General features: G+C 35.8%; 1 protein-coding gene across 1 annotated transcript; it reads right to left on the bottom strand.

The window, feature by feature from the left end:
• Positions 1 to 2,566: 2,566 nt before the first annotated feature.
• On the bottom strand, positions 2,567 to 14,925 carry LOC145776649 (uncharacterized). The gene is made up of 9 exons (XM_082587881.1): positions 14,790 to 14,925; positions 13,230 to 13,355; positions 12,887 to 12,976; positions 8,385 to 8,751; positions 7,665 to 7,794; positions 6,355 to 6,495; positions 4,583 to 4,696; positions 4,011 to 4,145; positions 2,567 to 2,987 (listed from the first exon to the last, which is right to left on the bottom strand). The coding sequence occupies exons 1-9, from the start codon at positions 14,923 to 14,925 to the stop codon at positions 2,733 to 2,735; spliced, it is 1,494 nt and encodes a 497-aa protein (XP_082444007.1). The 3' UTR covers positions 2,567 to 2,732.
• Positions 14,926 to 15,545: the final 620 nt, after the last annotated feature.

The following is a 15,545-nucleotide window of genomic DNA, read 5'->3' as shown; positions in this document are numbered from 1 at the left end:
TCTTGACATGAAAATCTTCTCTGTCTGTCCATCAGTAAATTTGCACCATACTGTAATTAGCCGAAACAATCTTTGAATTTCTAATAGTTAGTATTTCATCCCAAGTATCTTGTAAGAGCTAATTAGAGCTAAGGCAATCGTTTCCGACACAACTGCTTAGACAGTATTTTTCTTCTGAGTTATATCAACCAGCAGTCTAACTCCTCCTAGTGACTATAGGACCTATAGGATGACTACTGACTAGGTCACTAGGTGACTAGGACCTAGTCAGACAGCGATTCACTAAGTACACGTGCAACTTTTCTGTAAGTCGCCGGTTATCACTTTGTGATAATACACAGCTACTGCATAGTGGCTTTAAATTCTAAACTCCTATTGTTTCTGATTGTTGGCATTTTGTCAACAGATGTGCCGATTAAGTTAAAACGCAAATAACTCGTTGTGGAAACAATTTAACGTTTTGAAATCGCTACAGCAGTAAGCTACTTAGAAGTTCTCCTTCGTCACTGAAAGTTGCTGGGCTAGTGCATCAGGGGCGAAAGCAATCTCACACAAAAAAGTCTATGTTGACAAAATGTCAACGCATGTGCTGATAATACAATTTTGGTAAAGAGGTCACTTTCTTCAACCACAGACATATACAACCAAGCAACCACACGGCATTTAACATAATCGATTAAAAATTGAACAAACTATAAGCTACAAACGTTTTCGGCCATACACACGTTAGCCCTTATCAAGTAACAAAAACAACTACTTATCATATCTACAATGAAAATGAATAACTGATCTAAACACTGAATTGAAAAACGAAATGCAAAATGAAACGGCAGAACAAAGGAGAAAGGCACATCACATGGCGTTTAAATTACACCAGGCAAAGACGCATCATATGACGTATCAAGAAAAGACGTTGAGTAAATAAGAAGCACCTGAGGCAAACAACTGTGTATTGAGGCGAGGATTGTATGATTTTATTAGCAAAGCCTCGTGGATTTTAGTGTCGAATTCGGTGAAACATTTACGCATAATTCTAAAGGACTCCAAGGATGGTTTGTTATTTGAACATGTTTGACAATCGAATATGTGATCTTTAATGGCACTTTGCTTGTTCAAATTAGTTAAATCTAAGTGCTCCCTCACTCTCGTGGCCAAATGCCGCGTAGACATACCGATGTATGTACAATTCGCGTCATGCGAACAAGTGAACTTGTACACGACATTTGAACACAAGTAGGAGGGAGTCCCAGATTTAAGCTGAAAATAATAGCCAACTTTGAACGTTTTATACACAGGAACAATATCCACGTTGAACTTCATTTTGATAAAACTTGACATAGTCAAAGTTGGCTATTATTTTCAGCTTAAATCTGGGACTCCCTCCTACTTGTGTTCAAATGTCGTGTACAAGTTCACTTGTTCGCATGACGCGAATTGTACATACATCGGTATGTCTACGCGGCATTTGGCCACGAGAGTGAGGGAGCACTTAGATTTAACTAATTTGAACAAGCAAAGTGCCATTAAAGATCACATATTCGATTGTCAAACATGTTCAAATAACAAACCATCCTTGGAGTCCTTTAGAATTATGCGTAAATGTTTCACCGAATTCGACACTAAAATCCACGAGGCTTTGCTAATAAAATCATACAATCCTCGCCTCAATACACAGTTGTTTGCCTCAGGTGCTTCTTATTTACTCAACGTCTTTTCTTGATACGTCATATGATGCGTCTTTGCCTGGTGTAATTTAAACGCCATGTGATGTGCCTTTCTCCTTTGTTCTGCCGTTTCATTTTGCATTTCGTTTTTCAATTCAGTGTTTAGATCAGTTATTCATTTTCATTGTAGATATGATAAGTAGTTGTTTTTGTTACTTGATAAGGGCTAACGTGTGTATGGCCGAAAACGTTTGTAGCTTATAGTTTGTTCAATTTTTAATCGATTATGTTAAATGCCGTGTGGTTGCTTGGTTGTATATGTCTGTGCTGATAAGGGTTAAAGCCCAAAAGGGCAGGCCTGAGTGACGAGCACTTTTAAATGCTCGTATTTCTCAAAGGAAATAAACATATAAGCCACGAGTATTTTTTTTAAATAAAACCTTGTTGGTTTTGTACTTGTGCTGTTATGTTAGCATGGTTGGCTCTAACACTATATATCAAATATTGCGGTTAACCTGGACTTGCATGCAGAGCTGGCCAGGTGCAGAATTTTATGTTCAGATTTGTGAGCAACTGAAAGTAACTAGTAACGGTAACTAGTTACTTTTTAAAATCGGTAACTGTAACGGTAACTCAGTTACTATTTTGGCCAAGTAACTGTAACTGTAACTCAGTTACTTTTGAAAGTAACTTTGCCCACCTATGTTTACTACAACTAACATCAATTCAAGCCTACCTAAGGATACGTTACATTTGTTACATTTTACAGACGGCTGCTTGTGATCTGGCTGAAAATCTTTAGTTGCAAGATACATTTTCCCATCTTTTAGTGGCTCTTTTAAATAGCATAAAAGTTTATTACAATACCATGTAATAAAAAATATTTTTAGAAATACGCCGATTCCGTAAAATGTGAAACATTAGTTGGTATCTCTAATCAACCATGACCAATCGTATTACACAAAACTTCAAATCAGATTATAACACCTTTGTCTTTACTATAGCGATAACATCAGCATGAACAACTTTAAACAAATAAGTGAAAAAATAGCTAATTGCACTAGCTGGCTACTCCACTGGCATAGATTTATGTTTGTCTTTACCATCAGCTGCTGTCGTGTCTTCTGCCACAGATTGTAATGATCTGGAAGAGTGATATCCGGACCCAATACGTTGATCAAGGGTTGAATTGGGATGCAAAAGGTAGGATGGTTGGAAACTGGACGGATCTCCCTGAAATGATGCCCCACTGAAACTTGGATTTCTTCGAGGTTTGTGTGGACGAGAAAGAGAGTTTGCATTTCTGAGGTCTCGATGGTTTTCCTAGGGTTAAAGAAATTGAAGGAAAATTTTAAAAACAAATTTGATGCCGGTCTGTGATGCGTAAATGTGTAGAATACAAAGAACCATAAAACCATTTGCAATGAGAGGGGTTGCTCACGAGACAACCAACTTTGAAGTTTTCCGCAAGTTAAACAATCACAAAATGTCACCAGAAAAGGAAAATGTTAAAGTTTTAGTAACACGATCACGTTTATGGCAAGCAACGTATTGTAATGGGTCTAAATAACACGTAAATGAGCCTATCGACATGATTCTGAATGGTTAATAAATAATAATGATAGCCTATATACTTTGCAGTCACAGACCTTAACGTTGCGACAAAGGCACTACTTACAGGTGGCCTAACTGAATTGGTACCTTATAAGCAAAGAAATGAAGATTTAAGTAATCAAAAGTTTTAAGTTGGATGAAAAATCATCAAACATTTTCTTCCTGTAACTTGGCCGTTTGGTTATGTTGATGATAGCCTATGCACTATGCAGGCTCAAATCAACTTGCAGTTGAGAATGTAACATTCTCATCATTCTCATCCTGTAATATCTGACAACAGTTGTCAGATATTACAGGATTTTTTTGTGTCATATCATAATAGGAATTGATTGTTGATCAAAGTTTAATAAAATGAACATACACCGAATCTTCCGTATGACGGCATAAAACTGTGAAACGACCATGATGACTTCTTCTCATGTAACCACCCCTAACCAAGCTGATGAGAAATAGTTGATACATCTAATAGTAGCCTATGACATTCAGCGCCACCGAATGGATGGAATAATTCCCCGGTAACCACACTTTAACAATTGGAAACTTCACTCTGTCAATCTCCATAACCGGCTCTGCGTCAAATGCATCTACAAGTAACTTATGCGAAACTACCAGGAATAACCTATCAAAGCTTTGTCAGTCCAAGGATAAAGATCCAAAACCAACCGAACAACACTGCAAGAATCGAATATCAAAAACTCTACTTCTAATTTCTGCCAAAAAATAATTTCTCACCGCATTCTTGATTGTGCTGTTTGCTCTAGTTTTAATAAAAGAATCGAGGGCTAGTGAAGATGGTTGGAATAAATTTCCTTCACTTCTTGAACGTCCGCGAGGTAGCGCAAGTGTTGAACCAACGGTGGAAAGATCCTTTCAATCAAAAGTTATCTTTGTAAATTGTATTTGACTGTTTTTGAAGCATATAAGGTCAAGTAACTCCAACAAATGCATGCGGTGTAATACAGCAATAGACTGTTTTGGCAGCATTAACAGTGAATGGCTAAAATTTACAACTAATACATTGAAGCAGAAAACAATCACAAATCCTGCGGCCTAAATCGGCATATTTAAATAGCGTACTATGTTAAGTTACGTTCGATTCGGATAATTCAGAGTTTCCATAGTGTAAATTACAAACGGAAAACCAAGCTTTTAAGGTTTAAATGTTTTTTTGACTTATCATTATCAAGAAAATTTTGTTGCTTTGCCATCCGTGTTAAAGTAGCCTACCATTGTTGAAATATTTGTAGCTACCCTAGCCGGTAAGACAGCATTGGTAGCCTATCAGATCAGATCATAAAACCTACTTTGTACGGTTCTTGACAACAAATTACGGGTGGATTCAATTTTCGCAACGAATTTCTTTTGAGTTTCGTTGGGTTTGCGGAAAACTGTTTTCTTTGCAAAATTTCTGACGAATCCTTGATAAAGAATAATTGCAGTCAAGTTATTTATTATTGCATCATATCTCTCGCCCCAGCTTTATCTTTGTTACTAGACACATTTTTAGCTAAGTAAGCGAAAAAAACAAATTGTTGAAAAAGTAAACGGTTGTTAGTTAATAAGATGTTAATTGAATTTTTTTAAGATAAGCAAAAGTTTCATAGACTAACCTACATGTAATAATTGCAGGTTGATCTGCATTTAGCCTTCAATGTTTGCTTGCGAGTTTAATCCAGTAAAATTAAAACTTAGAAAGTTGCTAAAGTTGGCCTACATAGGTAGGCTAGTAGCGGTCAAAGGAACTAGCTTATGTTTTTTTCAGGTTTATTTACCAGTCAGCCAACATCTTCATCCATAAGCTAAATCACGTTACAAAAGAGGCTAATAGCCAGAGATGGGCAAGATCTCTATTGGTGATCTTGAAGATCAAGATTAAGATCATCAAACTATGTGATCTTGAAGATCAAGATCACTTTCAAGATCACTTTTTGTGTAGCCTACTTGAAAAAAAATGAAGTTTTTGATCAATGATGTTGCAAAAAATAATTAAGCTACTATAAGCAACCTGGGTAAAGGTATATAGTTGGTATATGGTATTGCTAACTTTTACTTTTAACTACTCGATCGCTGGCCTAAGAATTGTAATAAGTTAGTGACTGTTGCTATTAGGCCTATCAATTGTTGACGTAGTTTGCGTAGAATCGCAACGTCACACCCAAGGCCGAGGTTAATTAGGCTACAGTAGTTCTGAAAAAATCGCAAAATTTGCAATTAGTTTTATACTTTTTATTTATAATAAATAAATAAAAATAAACTTTGAACTGCGTCAGTTGTTACCAAATTTTTGTCTGGTTTATGTGGGAGTTTTTATTCGTGTTACTAAGTAGTTTTAACTTTCACTGTATTATGTCAATGTTTATTGCAGCATTTACCCATCTGGCAACCTTGATACTGTTGTCTGCTATCAAAAAAGTTCAGAGGTTTGCGGTCAGACAAACCGCTCCATACGCAGACCCTAAACAAGTCTTGGTCTGGTTGATTTGCTGCAATAAACCATTTTACATGACCAAAGTCGGCTAGAGTCCAGATTTTTTTAACACCGCCATTCTAGACTTTTGAAACATCTAAAAATGGGTCAAAGAAAGCAAACATTTCTTTAAAATTCACACATGGAAATTGTGAACAAAGTTAAATCATTTTTTATTATACGTCAACATAAAGTACACGGAAGTTGACTTCTTTATTATGACCAACACAGAAAACTTTTTCAATTTTAAAATGGCAACACTGACCAGATTAGATGGAGACTTTGAAATCGTCGTTTGTTGGACACATATCCTATTCACAGTGGCTTAATGTTAGTAGTTGCCACTAACTACTTTGTACAGTACGAGTTCTAAAAAATGCCTCTATCTAGTAAGTAAACTTCAATTTTAAAGTGATCTTGATCTTATTGTTCGTCAAGATCAAGATCACACAAAAAAAGTGATCTTAGATCAAGATCACCAAAAACAAAGTGATCTTCAAGATCAAGATCACGCCCATCTCTGCTAATAGCCTACTGTGTTCAGCTTTCAAAGCTGTTTTCTCAAATCACAAACGCAAGTTTTAAAGTTCATAAGTGAAGTCAACAAACTTGTAATCTAGTCGTGCTTCTTCTTGTGGGCTTTAAAGGTGTAAACGAAGTTGGCGAATAACCTGACTCCAGAAGAGAACCTGCACTGTGAGCCTTTTTGTGGTTGGACAAAGTTGACACCTTTTGACAACTTTGCAATTCCTGAAAATAGAGACATGATTTTTGTAGCATATTATATAAAATCTTATATAATACCGTATTGTATTTAAGTCCAAGATGTTAAAACTTGACTTTAATCCGATCATATATTTAAATGAATAACGTATCTGCTTTGAGACCTTTGTGAAATATTTAGGAGTAGTAATTAACGACTTCCTATCAGATGATGAAGACATGAAAAGACAATTACAGTCGTTGTATTGTACTGGAAACATGTTAAAAACAAGTTTTTCCAAATGTTTGATTGCTGTTAAAAATGTGTTGTTTCGTTCCTATTGTATGCCTGCCAACTATGGTAGTAACTATCTTTTATCCAGTAGTAATCGCTTAGCCTACGTGTTGGATACAATAATTGTTACAGAATGTTGTTTAATCTGCAGAGACGATGCAGCATTACTTCGGCAGCCGTGGCCGAGTGGTTAGCGCGTTGGGCTGGCAGTCGAGAGCCTGCATGTTCGACTCCAGCCACCCGCACTTGCTGTTGTTTCTGTGGGCAAGAAACTTTACGATAATTGCCTCTACCCAGTGATCGATTTCGAGTAATGGGTAGTACCAAATTTAAGTCATAAGTAGGCTTAGAGTAGACAACCGGAAACAGACATTGCAGTCGGCTGCAGCGTGGGTCAGGTGTACGTCGGAAGGCGTACACCGATGCATAGCGCTCAAGTCCGCTTTCCTGCAATGCAGGATAAAGATAAACAAAACAAAACTTCTGTATTCGTTGATAGCAATACCACAACTTTTCAAGCTTTCATTCGTAAAAAAATATATCAGTTTGCAACCATTGTAACCAATGTAACTTGTCTTCCAATCAATTGATTTATGAACTGATGCAAACAAACTGCTACTATAAATTTTTGTATTTGGTACACGAAGACTCAGCTCTTCGAAGTTGAGCATCTGCTTTGTTTCTACTTTTTATGTGTGATTGTAATGTGGACTATTTTGAGTCTGATGCAAATAAATTAATAAAATAAAAATAATATCTTGCAAAATACAGCAACGCGACAGTTACCAGAAGAAATGTGTCGCATTTACACAAAATTCTTGTATATTTATCTGATTAGGTTGTTTTTGTAGCCTACAATAATTTAGGCCTGCAGATAATCTGCAGTGGGCTAGAGTGTTGCTAGACAACACAATATTTTTACGTTTTCTTTTGAAGTTATTTGACGCATTGTTTGTGTCCGTCTCCATTCTGGTCCATCCGCTTCGTCCGGTCTTCTTCGCATCATCCTCTTCTCTCTTTGCTGTTCTTTCTTCTTTAGTCTTGCTGCCCTTCTGCAAACAAAGTGTAAACTCACTTAAACACTTAAAGTATGTATCTGGGAAGCTGTTGAAAAATTCCTGAGTGTTGTGGGCTTATTTTAACAACTGGAATAACTTCCCAGGCAACAAAATTGATTCGTCATTTGTACATTGATTCAACGGCACACTGTTGTGCCACAAGAGTATCGAAAGTGTGCCGCGAAATTCTGGTGATTCGAATGTGGCAGCCTTAGCGCAAAGCTGCAAAGTGTAAAATTAATTGAGCAGGAATTTATTTGCAGTCATATTACGATAAACTGACATTTAACTGCGTAAACCACGTGAAGTCAATCCCCTAATCAAGCAAGTAGGTCTACATCTTTTGCAATGCAGCAAAAATCAAATGATTTTATCGGCATATGTTGATTAAAAGTAAAGCTAACTTGACACTTCTATCCTGTAACTTGTTCAATGAAACAGCATCGTTCCAACAGTTAGTCAATAACAATATTGCGAAAAAGAAGTGACGTATGTACTGCGGTAGACTCCGAAATCCTTTGGCGTAGCCTATCCGTAGTCCAAGATAGTTTAAAAACTGCTGAGGTAAGCTACCCATAGGCTACCTTACTGATGGTCTTTGTTTGATAGTAAGTTGATCGTTCTGTGATGGTATTTTGTCTTGTTGTTCATTTTGAAGAATATCCGGGAAGCTTGCGAAACGATGGAATTCCGTATTGTTGAGTCTTGACTGAACGTTTGCGTTTAAATCATTTAAATGTTCTTCTGTGCTTGTTTCTAAAGAAGAAAGATGAGGTCCGGAGCAATGAGAGTTTCTTCTATTGAGATTGTTGTGCGAGATAAAAGAATCGTTTTTAGACATCTTGTAAGCGTTTTTGTTGTGTTTATTATTTTCTTCATTTCCAGATTTGGTATTGAACTCTCTATGGCTATGAAGAGACCTCTTTTGCTTGTCAAAACAGGCAGCAGTTCCTAAAATAAAAGTTTAATGTTTATTACAAAATAAAGTACGATAATAATTAACGTATGAAGGAATTAAATTTGCATGGAAATGATAAAACAGGATCAAGTTTATTTAATATTTGATGATCGGCGTCGTCTTTTTTTCGGTTTCAATTGTCAATGCACTTCTAACTACAACAAACGCTGAAAAATACATCGATGTTTAACCCTTTGCTTTTCAACGTTTTTTTGGAAGTTAACTGCTCAAGGGGGGGCCGTTTTTGGATCAAATTCAATCAGCTGTTACGTGTTATCCGCTGATGCTATTTGAACAGAAGTTGCACTGGTGTGAAAGCAAATCATTTGTATATAAGTTTGAAAAGTCATTATTTTAAAATTTTATATGTTAAACTTGATATTTCAATTTTTGCAAAGGTACCCAAAAACGACAATTTTGATTTAACTTGCCGCTATTTAATTACCGTGCTAATCCGATTTCATGCAAACTTCTGAATAACAAAGAGCTCGATCGAACGCACGAAGTGTGTGTGCGGTGTGCCGAATCATTGCATTGATTAGAATTTACGACTTGCGAGCAAATCTTATTGTAAGCTACTCACTGATTCTAAAATAGTTACAATCAAAGTAACATTGTTACACGAATTTGAAAAAAAAACAAAACTGCGTTTGTTGTCTTACATTTTTATCCTAAACTAATGCATTCCCAAACTCATGGCTAGCTTCTAGTTTTATGGAACCAAATTTCTCATAAGTAACACCTTAGCCTGCTTGAATAGCTGTTTACATCTTCGTTTGTGTATTTAGGTCTACAATTGAGTTTGTAGTATGAATATTTTTAGTAGAGAGAAGACAGTTGAACAAGTTGTTGAAATTATCTGAAATTTCTAAGTTCAAATTAGGTGCTTTTGAAATTGTGGATTTGTGTCAAGTCGCATCACAAATATCATGCAGGCCACATCATAAGTCATTTCGCTTACGGGTGTTTATAAACATGACTCATAAATTACATCCACAAAAAATACAGCATTTATATCAACAAAGCTAAGTTCGAAGCTCACTTTTTATTGAAGATTGTGTCAATCAATTCGAAATAATGCAACAGCGAATTGCCGCCAGCGTCGAAATAATGCAACAGCGAATTGAGGAACGTGCGTAAACAAAGGAAATGTGAAATAACCCACAGTCAGCAAATCTACATAAATTTAACGTTTACAAATGTTGAATCAATGTAAAAGGACTGGATTGCTGACTGGGTCCTTATTGTTTGAAGCACTAAAAATACGCGTAATATCGACAACATCAGCAAGGCAGTGATTATGTTTCTGGCCAAAAAAAAAAAAATAACTTTTGACTTCAAAGATAAAAATGATTATAACGAAGCTTCAAAGTTTGTCGTAAAACATTTTACAGAGATACAATAAACATAATCATTTTGTGCCAGATTGTGAGAAGACTTCCTAGATTCTTTCCAACCATTTGCATGATTGCAAATTATTTTCTATAACTCTATATTGCTAAAAAATGGCTTCTTTGTTGAAACAACGTGGCTACAATTCTATAAGAAATTCTTAGGCCTACTACATTGAAGTAATGAAATTTTTTTGTGATTTTGCTGATGACGTTTTACAATATCCGAGAAGTAAAAAATAATAATGATGAATTATTTTATAAAACCGTGGTTTGCAAGTGCTTCACAAAAAATTGTTGAGGGAAAATTTACTATTAGACGTAAAACGTTTGTAAAAGAAAATTGTCGGTTTACGTATTTATAATGTTTATTGCGCTGTTATCGAATTATAAACTGCCTGTATTGTCTACCTTTGTGGTTGCCGGCCAGCTTAGAGCAGCATGCAAACCATGCGTTTTTGGTATTTGCATCGTGTTATGATTCTCGAAAATCTCCCACAAGGTCTTTATTTTTATCGTGATATTTTTGTGCCTTGTCTGTCCTGAACTTGAAGTCATTGTGCAGCACAATCCACACCGGTTTTTAGACTCAGTCTTCATTGAAAATCTTTTGTGTGGTGCATCATTTCAAGTAGTGTCTTCCCCTAAACTGTTACACAAATCGCCCAGAACCAGAACCATCGTGTTATCTTACAGCAGTTGAGAGCCCGTTATTGTATGTGTGGAATTATTACTGTAGATGTCTGACTAAATTCATGCCAAAGTTGAGCAAATTCTGCTTTCGGGATCCTTGCCGTTATTTACGGTATTTTTTGTTGATAAGTTTGGGCAGCATTTTTCCAAGATAAATGAAGACATCGGTATTGTTCGTCACTTAGATTTAGTTTTCTCAGCATTGTTTATTCATTCTTTGATCCACTAGTTTGTCCCACTTTTGGTATAATCGGATCGTTTATAGCCTAAATGGCGGGTCTTCACAATAGCCGGCCTCTTATACATTGGCGCAACGTATTCAGATGTTGAATCAATGATGAAGAAAGCTGATTTGTTGTTTGTCTTATGTGACGCCTAACTTTATGCCTCGTCTACAGTACAAAATATTTTGTAATGTACATTGTGTACATTGTACATTTTGTTTGTAGGCCTACATTACAAAATATTTTGTAATGTAGATGAAGCATTATCATCTTTATTTTGCGCTCTTTGGAACAAAACACAGTGCACTGTGAAACAAAAATACAGGACATAACAACAAGTAGGCGACATAAATCAGTGAAGGGACGCCATCGAGTTAGCTGCTACGTGTAAATGAAGCCTATCTCATAATTTTGAGTATCTCACAATTACTGTTTGCAAAAACGCTATTTCTCCGGCTTCTCCCAAAAGCATTTGCAGTGATACATTTCCTCAATTGCAAGTTTTGTCAATGAGAGCATTTCCATAGAACGTTTATTTCGAAACCAAGTTTTCGTGTCTTTATCCAAGAGAAGATTTCTTATTGTAACGTTTTTTATTCGTCAATGAATATTATCTGCTTGAAACAACTGTTTTGAATAGTTTGTGGCCTCCATAGTCTACTATTTTGATCGTGGATTGCTATTCTTCTTTGTAGAGCTGATAACGCAAAAAACGTTTGCTATTATTGTTTCTAATTAACAGCTTTGCGATCACTGGCTTTTCTTTGTAGCATAAGAAATAACGCGCTTTGTATTATTGAGGTCAAACCAAACAAAAGAAAGCAAGAGAATGCTTCTCTCTGCTCGCGCATATCGATGCACGAAGCAATTATGAGCTTATGGCTTGTCATCGCAATGTAATCCATTTCACGCTTTGCTGGAAGTTAGCTAGAAATAGCAAAAATTCACCAAAATCTTGAATTTACAAGAAAACTACACAACTTTTAGCATCAAATTTAATATCATCAGATCCGCCTGGCAATTTTAGGAAAAGTCAAGAAAAACCAAGTGCATGGCGTTACTGTGCTTCAAATAATTAAAGGAAATATGAGGGGGGGGCCAAATCCGGCCTCCCTTTGAGGAGCAAAGTGTTAAAGAATTTAGCTGATTAAGACAAGAAAATCGGAAATACTGACAATACAGCTGACACAAAGCTTCTGTAGACTATATGCTGTTGTGTATTGTGACTAACAAAGTTATCATGTTCATTTTTTATGCAATTATGCTATTCCGAGGAGTCATAGCGTTGTAGGCCTACTTTTCCATTCGATTGACTAAAGACCGCTGACTGTTTCACGTTGATTGCAGTCACGATCAGCGCTGTGTCGTTTGTGTTTTGCCGCTGCAGTCATTTTGCTAACCTCCACTGTGTTTTCATAAGCATTGTATTTGCTAAGATGGTTGGTAATAAAAACAAACGAAAACGAGATAATGACGCGCAGTAATTTCTTCACGATAAATCATTGGATATTCAAGTGATTAGGGAACAAAAAATACCAAGATCGAGTTACAATTCCAAGTTTACTTTAGGCAGCTCTCTATTCAGCGGGACCTAGTGGTGAATGATTAAAAGACAACTTGATGTTTTCAATTTCGGTGTCCTAGATTTTGTCAGAGATTGAAGAGCTCAACAAGCATTTTTTCATAAACGTTTTCCCATCCCGAGAAAAAAATCGCTCAGTCAGTCATTTCTTAGATAGCGGCCTACAGAACTATTCTACAAAACTTTCTTGTCAGTCCTAAATAAAATAACCTTTTGGTAGATTTATTTTCTATCTTACCGCTATCATCGTTGTGAGAAGATTTCTTGTAGCATCTCTTTCGAAATAAAATCAAAACTGTAACTAAAATCCCAAAACAGACCAACAATCCTGAAAAAACAATACAAGTTATGTGGCGTACCAAATAAAGGTATTGTAAATGCACAGAATTTAGGGAAATGCAGTAAGACATAGACTTGGCCTACTGATGGCACAAGTTCTGTTTGTAAGCAACAAGAAGGCCATCAGGCTATCAACATAAGAAAATTGCTTGGATGTTTTAGGGTTAATTTTAAAGTTCTATTTGCTTATGAAAACTTTTATAATTATGCGGTTTAAAACCTTATACGGTTTGCAAACGTACCCGCAATGAGGGGAATAGTGAAAGAGAGAAGAATGCTGTCACAGTTGTTGGGATCTGAATTCATGGTTCGGTTTGATGTTGAGTGGCAAGCTTGGAGAGACGTTTGAAAGATGCTTCCGTTGCTCCCTGGTGACGTCACGAACCAAAACGTCATTGATACAACAAGAGTTTATTGGAAGTTTTTGTCACGAACATTTTATTAACGGTGTGAAACAGTAAATATCATTTTGGCAAATAAATGAAGTTTTGTTTAAGCTTTCAAGATAACTTGAAGTTTTCAAATATACAGAAAAGTGAATTAACTTGAAAATGCAACAAAGCTTCAAGAACTATTGCATAATAAACAAACTAAAAAGGTTACGCTAAAATCAGACAGGCTATGAAAATAAATAAATAAACCTAACAAAATCGTAAGGGATGGGCGGGTGAGTTGATATGGAAGATCGGTTGATACACTACTCTACAAGGGAAAACCAAAACTTTTTGCAAGAAAAGTATTGCTAGCGAGCTATAATTCAGGTTAAAAAGACGCAGTGAAAACATAATTAAATCAATTTGCCCGAAAAAACTATGGTGTAATTTGAAAAAAAAAAGTTTAGTTTGTGAGTAAATTTTTGTGTAAATTTGAGTAAAAGTTTGTGAGTAAATGTTTTTTATCGTCGTCTTGCAAAAGCCAGAAAACTTTTTAGATAAAATGGGATAGTGTTTTAACTTAATCAGAGTAGAGGTTATAAGATAAGATATTTTTTATTTGCTTACCTGCATAGGTAAACTTCAAAATTTGACATTTTATTATTTTGTATAGCTAGGGGTCAGTTAATATACGACTTTATACGTGTATCAACTGAACCGTGCTATGTATTGATAAAGGTACCCACGTACAAATTTTAAGTGATATTTTTTCTTATGGTGCTTATTTAATAATTTGTATCTTTTTATGTCAAGTTTTTTCTACTTTTATGCTATAGTCATTTAGTCTTGCACATGTTTTTATTCATTGTTGATAAAATTTACATGATCTATTAATTCTCAGTGCATAAGTCCTATAAGCCAGTGTATAATTATTCGTTCATTGCTCTATGATGTTTTGCTTTTGCTTGTGTCCAAGATATATTATAAAGATGCTTGCAACATTGCATTTTAAAATTTATTTTTTAGCACAGTTTGCAGTTTAGGTAGTGTATCAACTGACCCTACATGGTGTATCAAATGACCTGCGGTGGCAGGTGAGTCGATAGACTTGAATACACCTTTTACATTGCACGCTATGGGTAAACTTAAGAAAAGGCAAATCTGAAAGATTACTAATGAATAGATGAGACAATATCCCACTAGACTTGAAAAATTCAAGCTTTTATTTTGTTTATTTCAAAGCGAACAAGTAAAAAGTGTGCCAAATGACCGGCCCTTCCCCTGTGGCCACCAATAGTGCACGCAATGTCACATTGGAGAACTAAGTAATTAATCTGGATTGTCACCTTGCAAGCTAAATACAGTAGGTAAGCTGAATGAGTTTATTGTGTAAATTCTTAATGTCTAATATCCATTCCTGCAACTTACCATTGCAATCACTGTGCACCGATTCTAAATATAAGCAAACTCTTGATATGGCTTGTAAATTATTCATACACAAATCCCCTACAGACCAAGTTGTCCAAGTGGGGCATGTGTGGTTGTTGCATGGTTGAGTGCTCATTTGGAAGCCTGGAAATTTATACAAGACATTAATTTATCGTTAGCTGACGTTGTGGTAAAATAACGCTGCGAAGAGATTGATATGAAACGGACATCAATTAATTTGATCATATATAAACGCAATCTATCTTTTTGTTTTTAATTTGGCTAAGTTATTTATTTAAACATTTGCATAATCAAATCTTAAAAATATGAAGATGTAAACTATAAGTCTACTGAAGTTAGATGTCAAAATGTGTCGTCTTTTTGCTACTATAAGCTACTACATTATTCTGCTTTTCTTTGAATTCGAAAGCAGTGATGTGTAGCGGCTTGTAGCTAATTATCCTAACATAGCGTACCTTTTGGTTCAGAGCATGTATCGTTGTTTAAACATCTTCGAGTGAAGTAACGCATTCCACCTCCACAAGACTGTGAACAAGCAGCAGTGCTAAACCATTCTGACCAGCCATTGCATTCCTGGATATATTGCGGTTCTATTACTAGGTTACAACAGGAAGACTAATGTTGCGAATTTGTGAGAGCCTACCTCAAAGACAAATCTCTAACCTTCTATCTTCAATTGATTGATTGAATCTTTATCGTCGGACTGGGGAAGCTTCTTGCAGAGCTTAATCCTGG

Source organism: Aplidium turbinatum, chromosome 9 (assembly GCF_918807975.1).
Source record: "Aplidium turbinatum chromosome 9, kaAplTurb1.1, whole genome shotgun sequence".
NCBI classification, from domain to species: domain Eukaryota; kingdom Metazoa; phylum Chordata; class Ascidiacea; order Aplousobranchia; family Polyclinidae; genus Aplidium; species Aplidium turbinatum.
This window is presented reverse-complemented; position numbering and strand designations above follow the sequence as displayed.

Bases quoted from the DNA above. Each gene is read 5' to 3' on its own strand.
- LOC145776649 (XM_082587881.1), bottom strand. From the start codon at position 14,925: ATGAGCACTCAACCATGCAACAACCACACATGCCCCACTTGGACAACT. The intron at 13,356-14,789 runs GTAAGTTGCAGG...TGACGTCACCAG, and splicing joins GGTGCACAGTGATTGCAATG to GGAGCAACGGAAGCATCTTT. The intron at 2,988-4,010 runs GTGAGAAATTAT...CTTTAACCCTAG, and splicing joins ACAGCACAATCAAGAATGCG to GAAAACCATCGAGACCTCAG.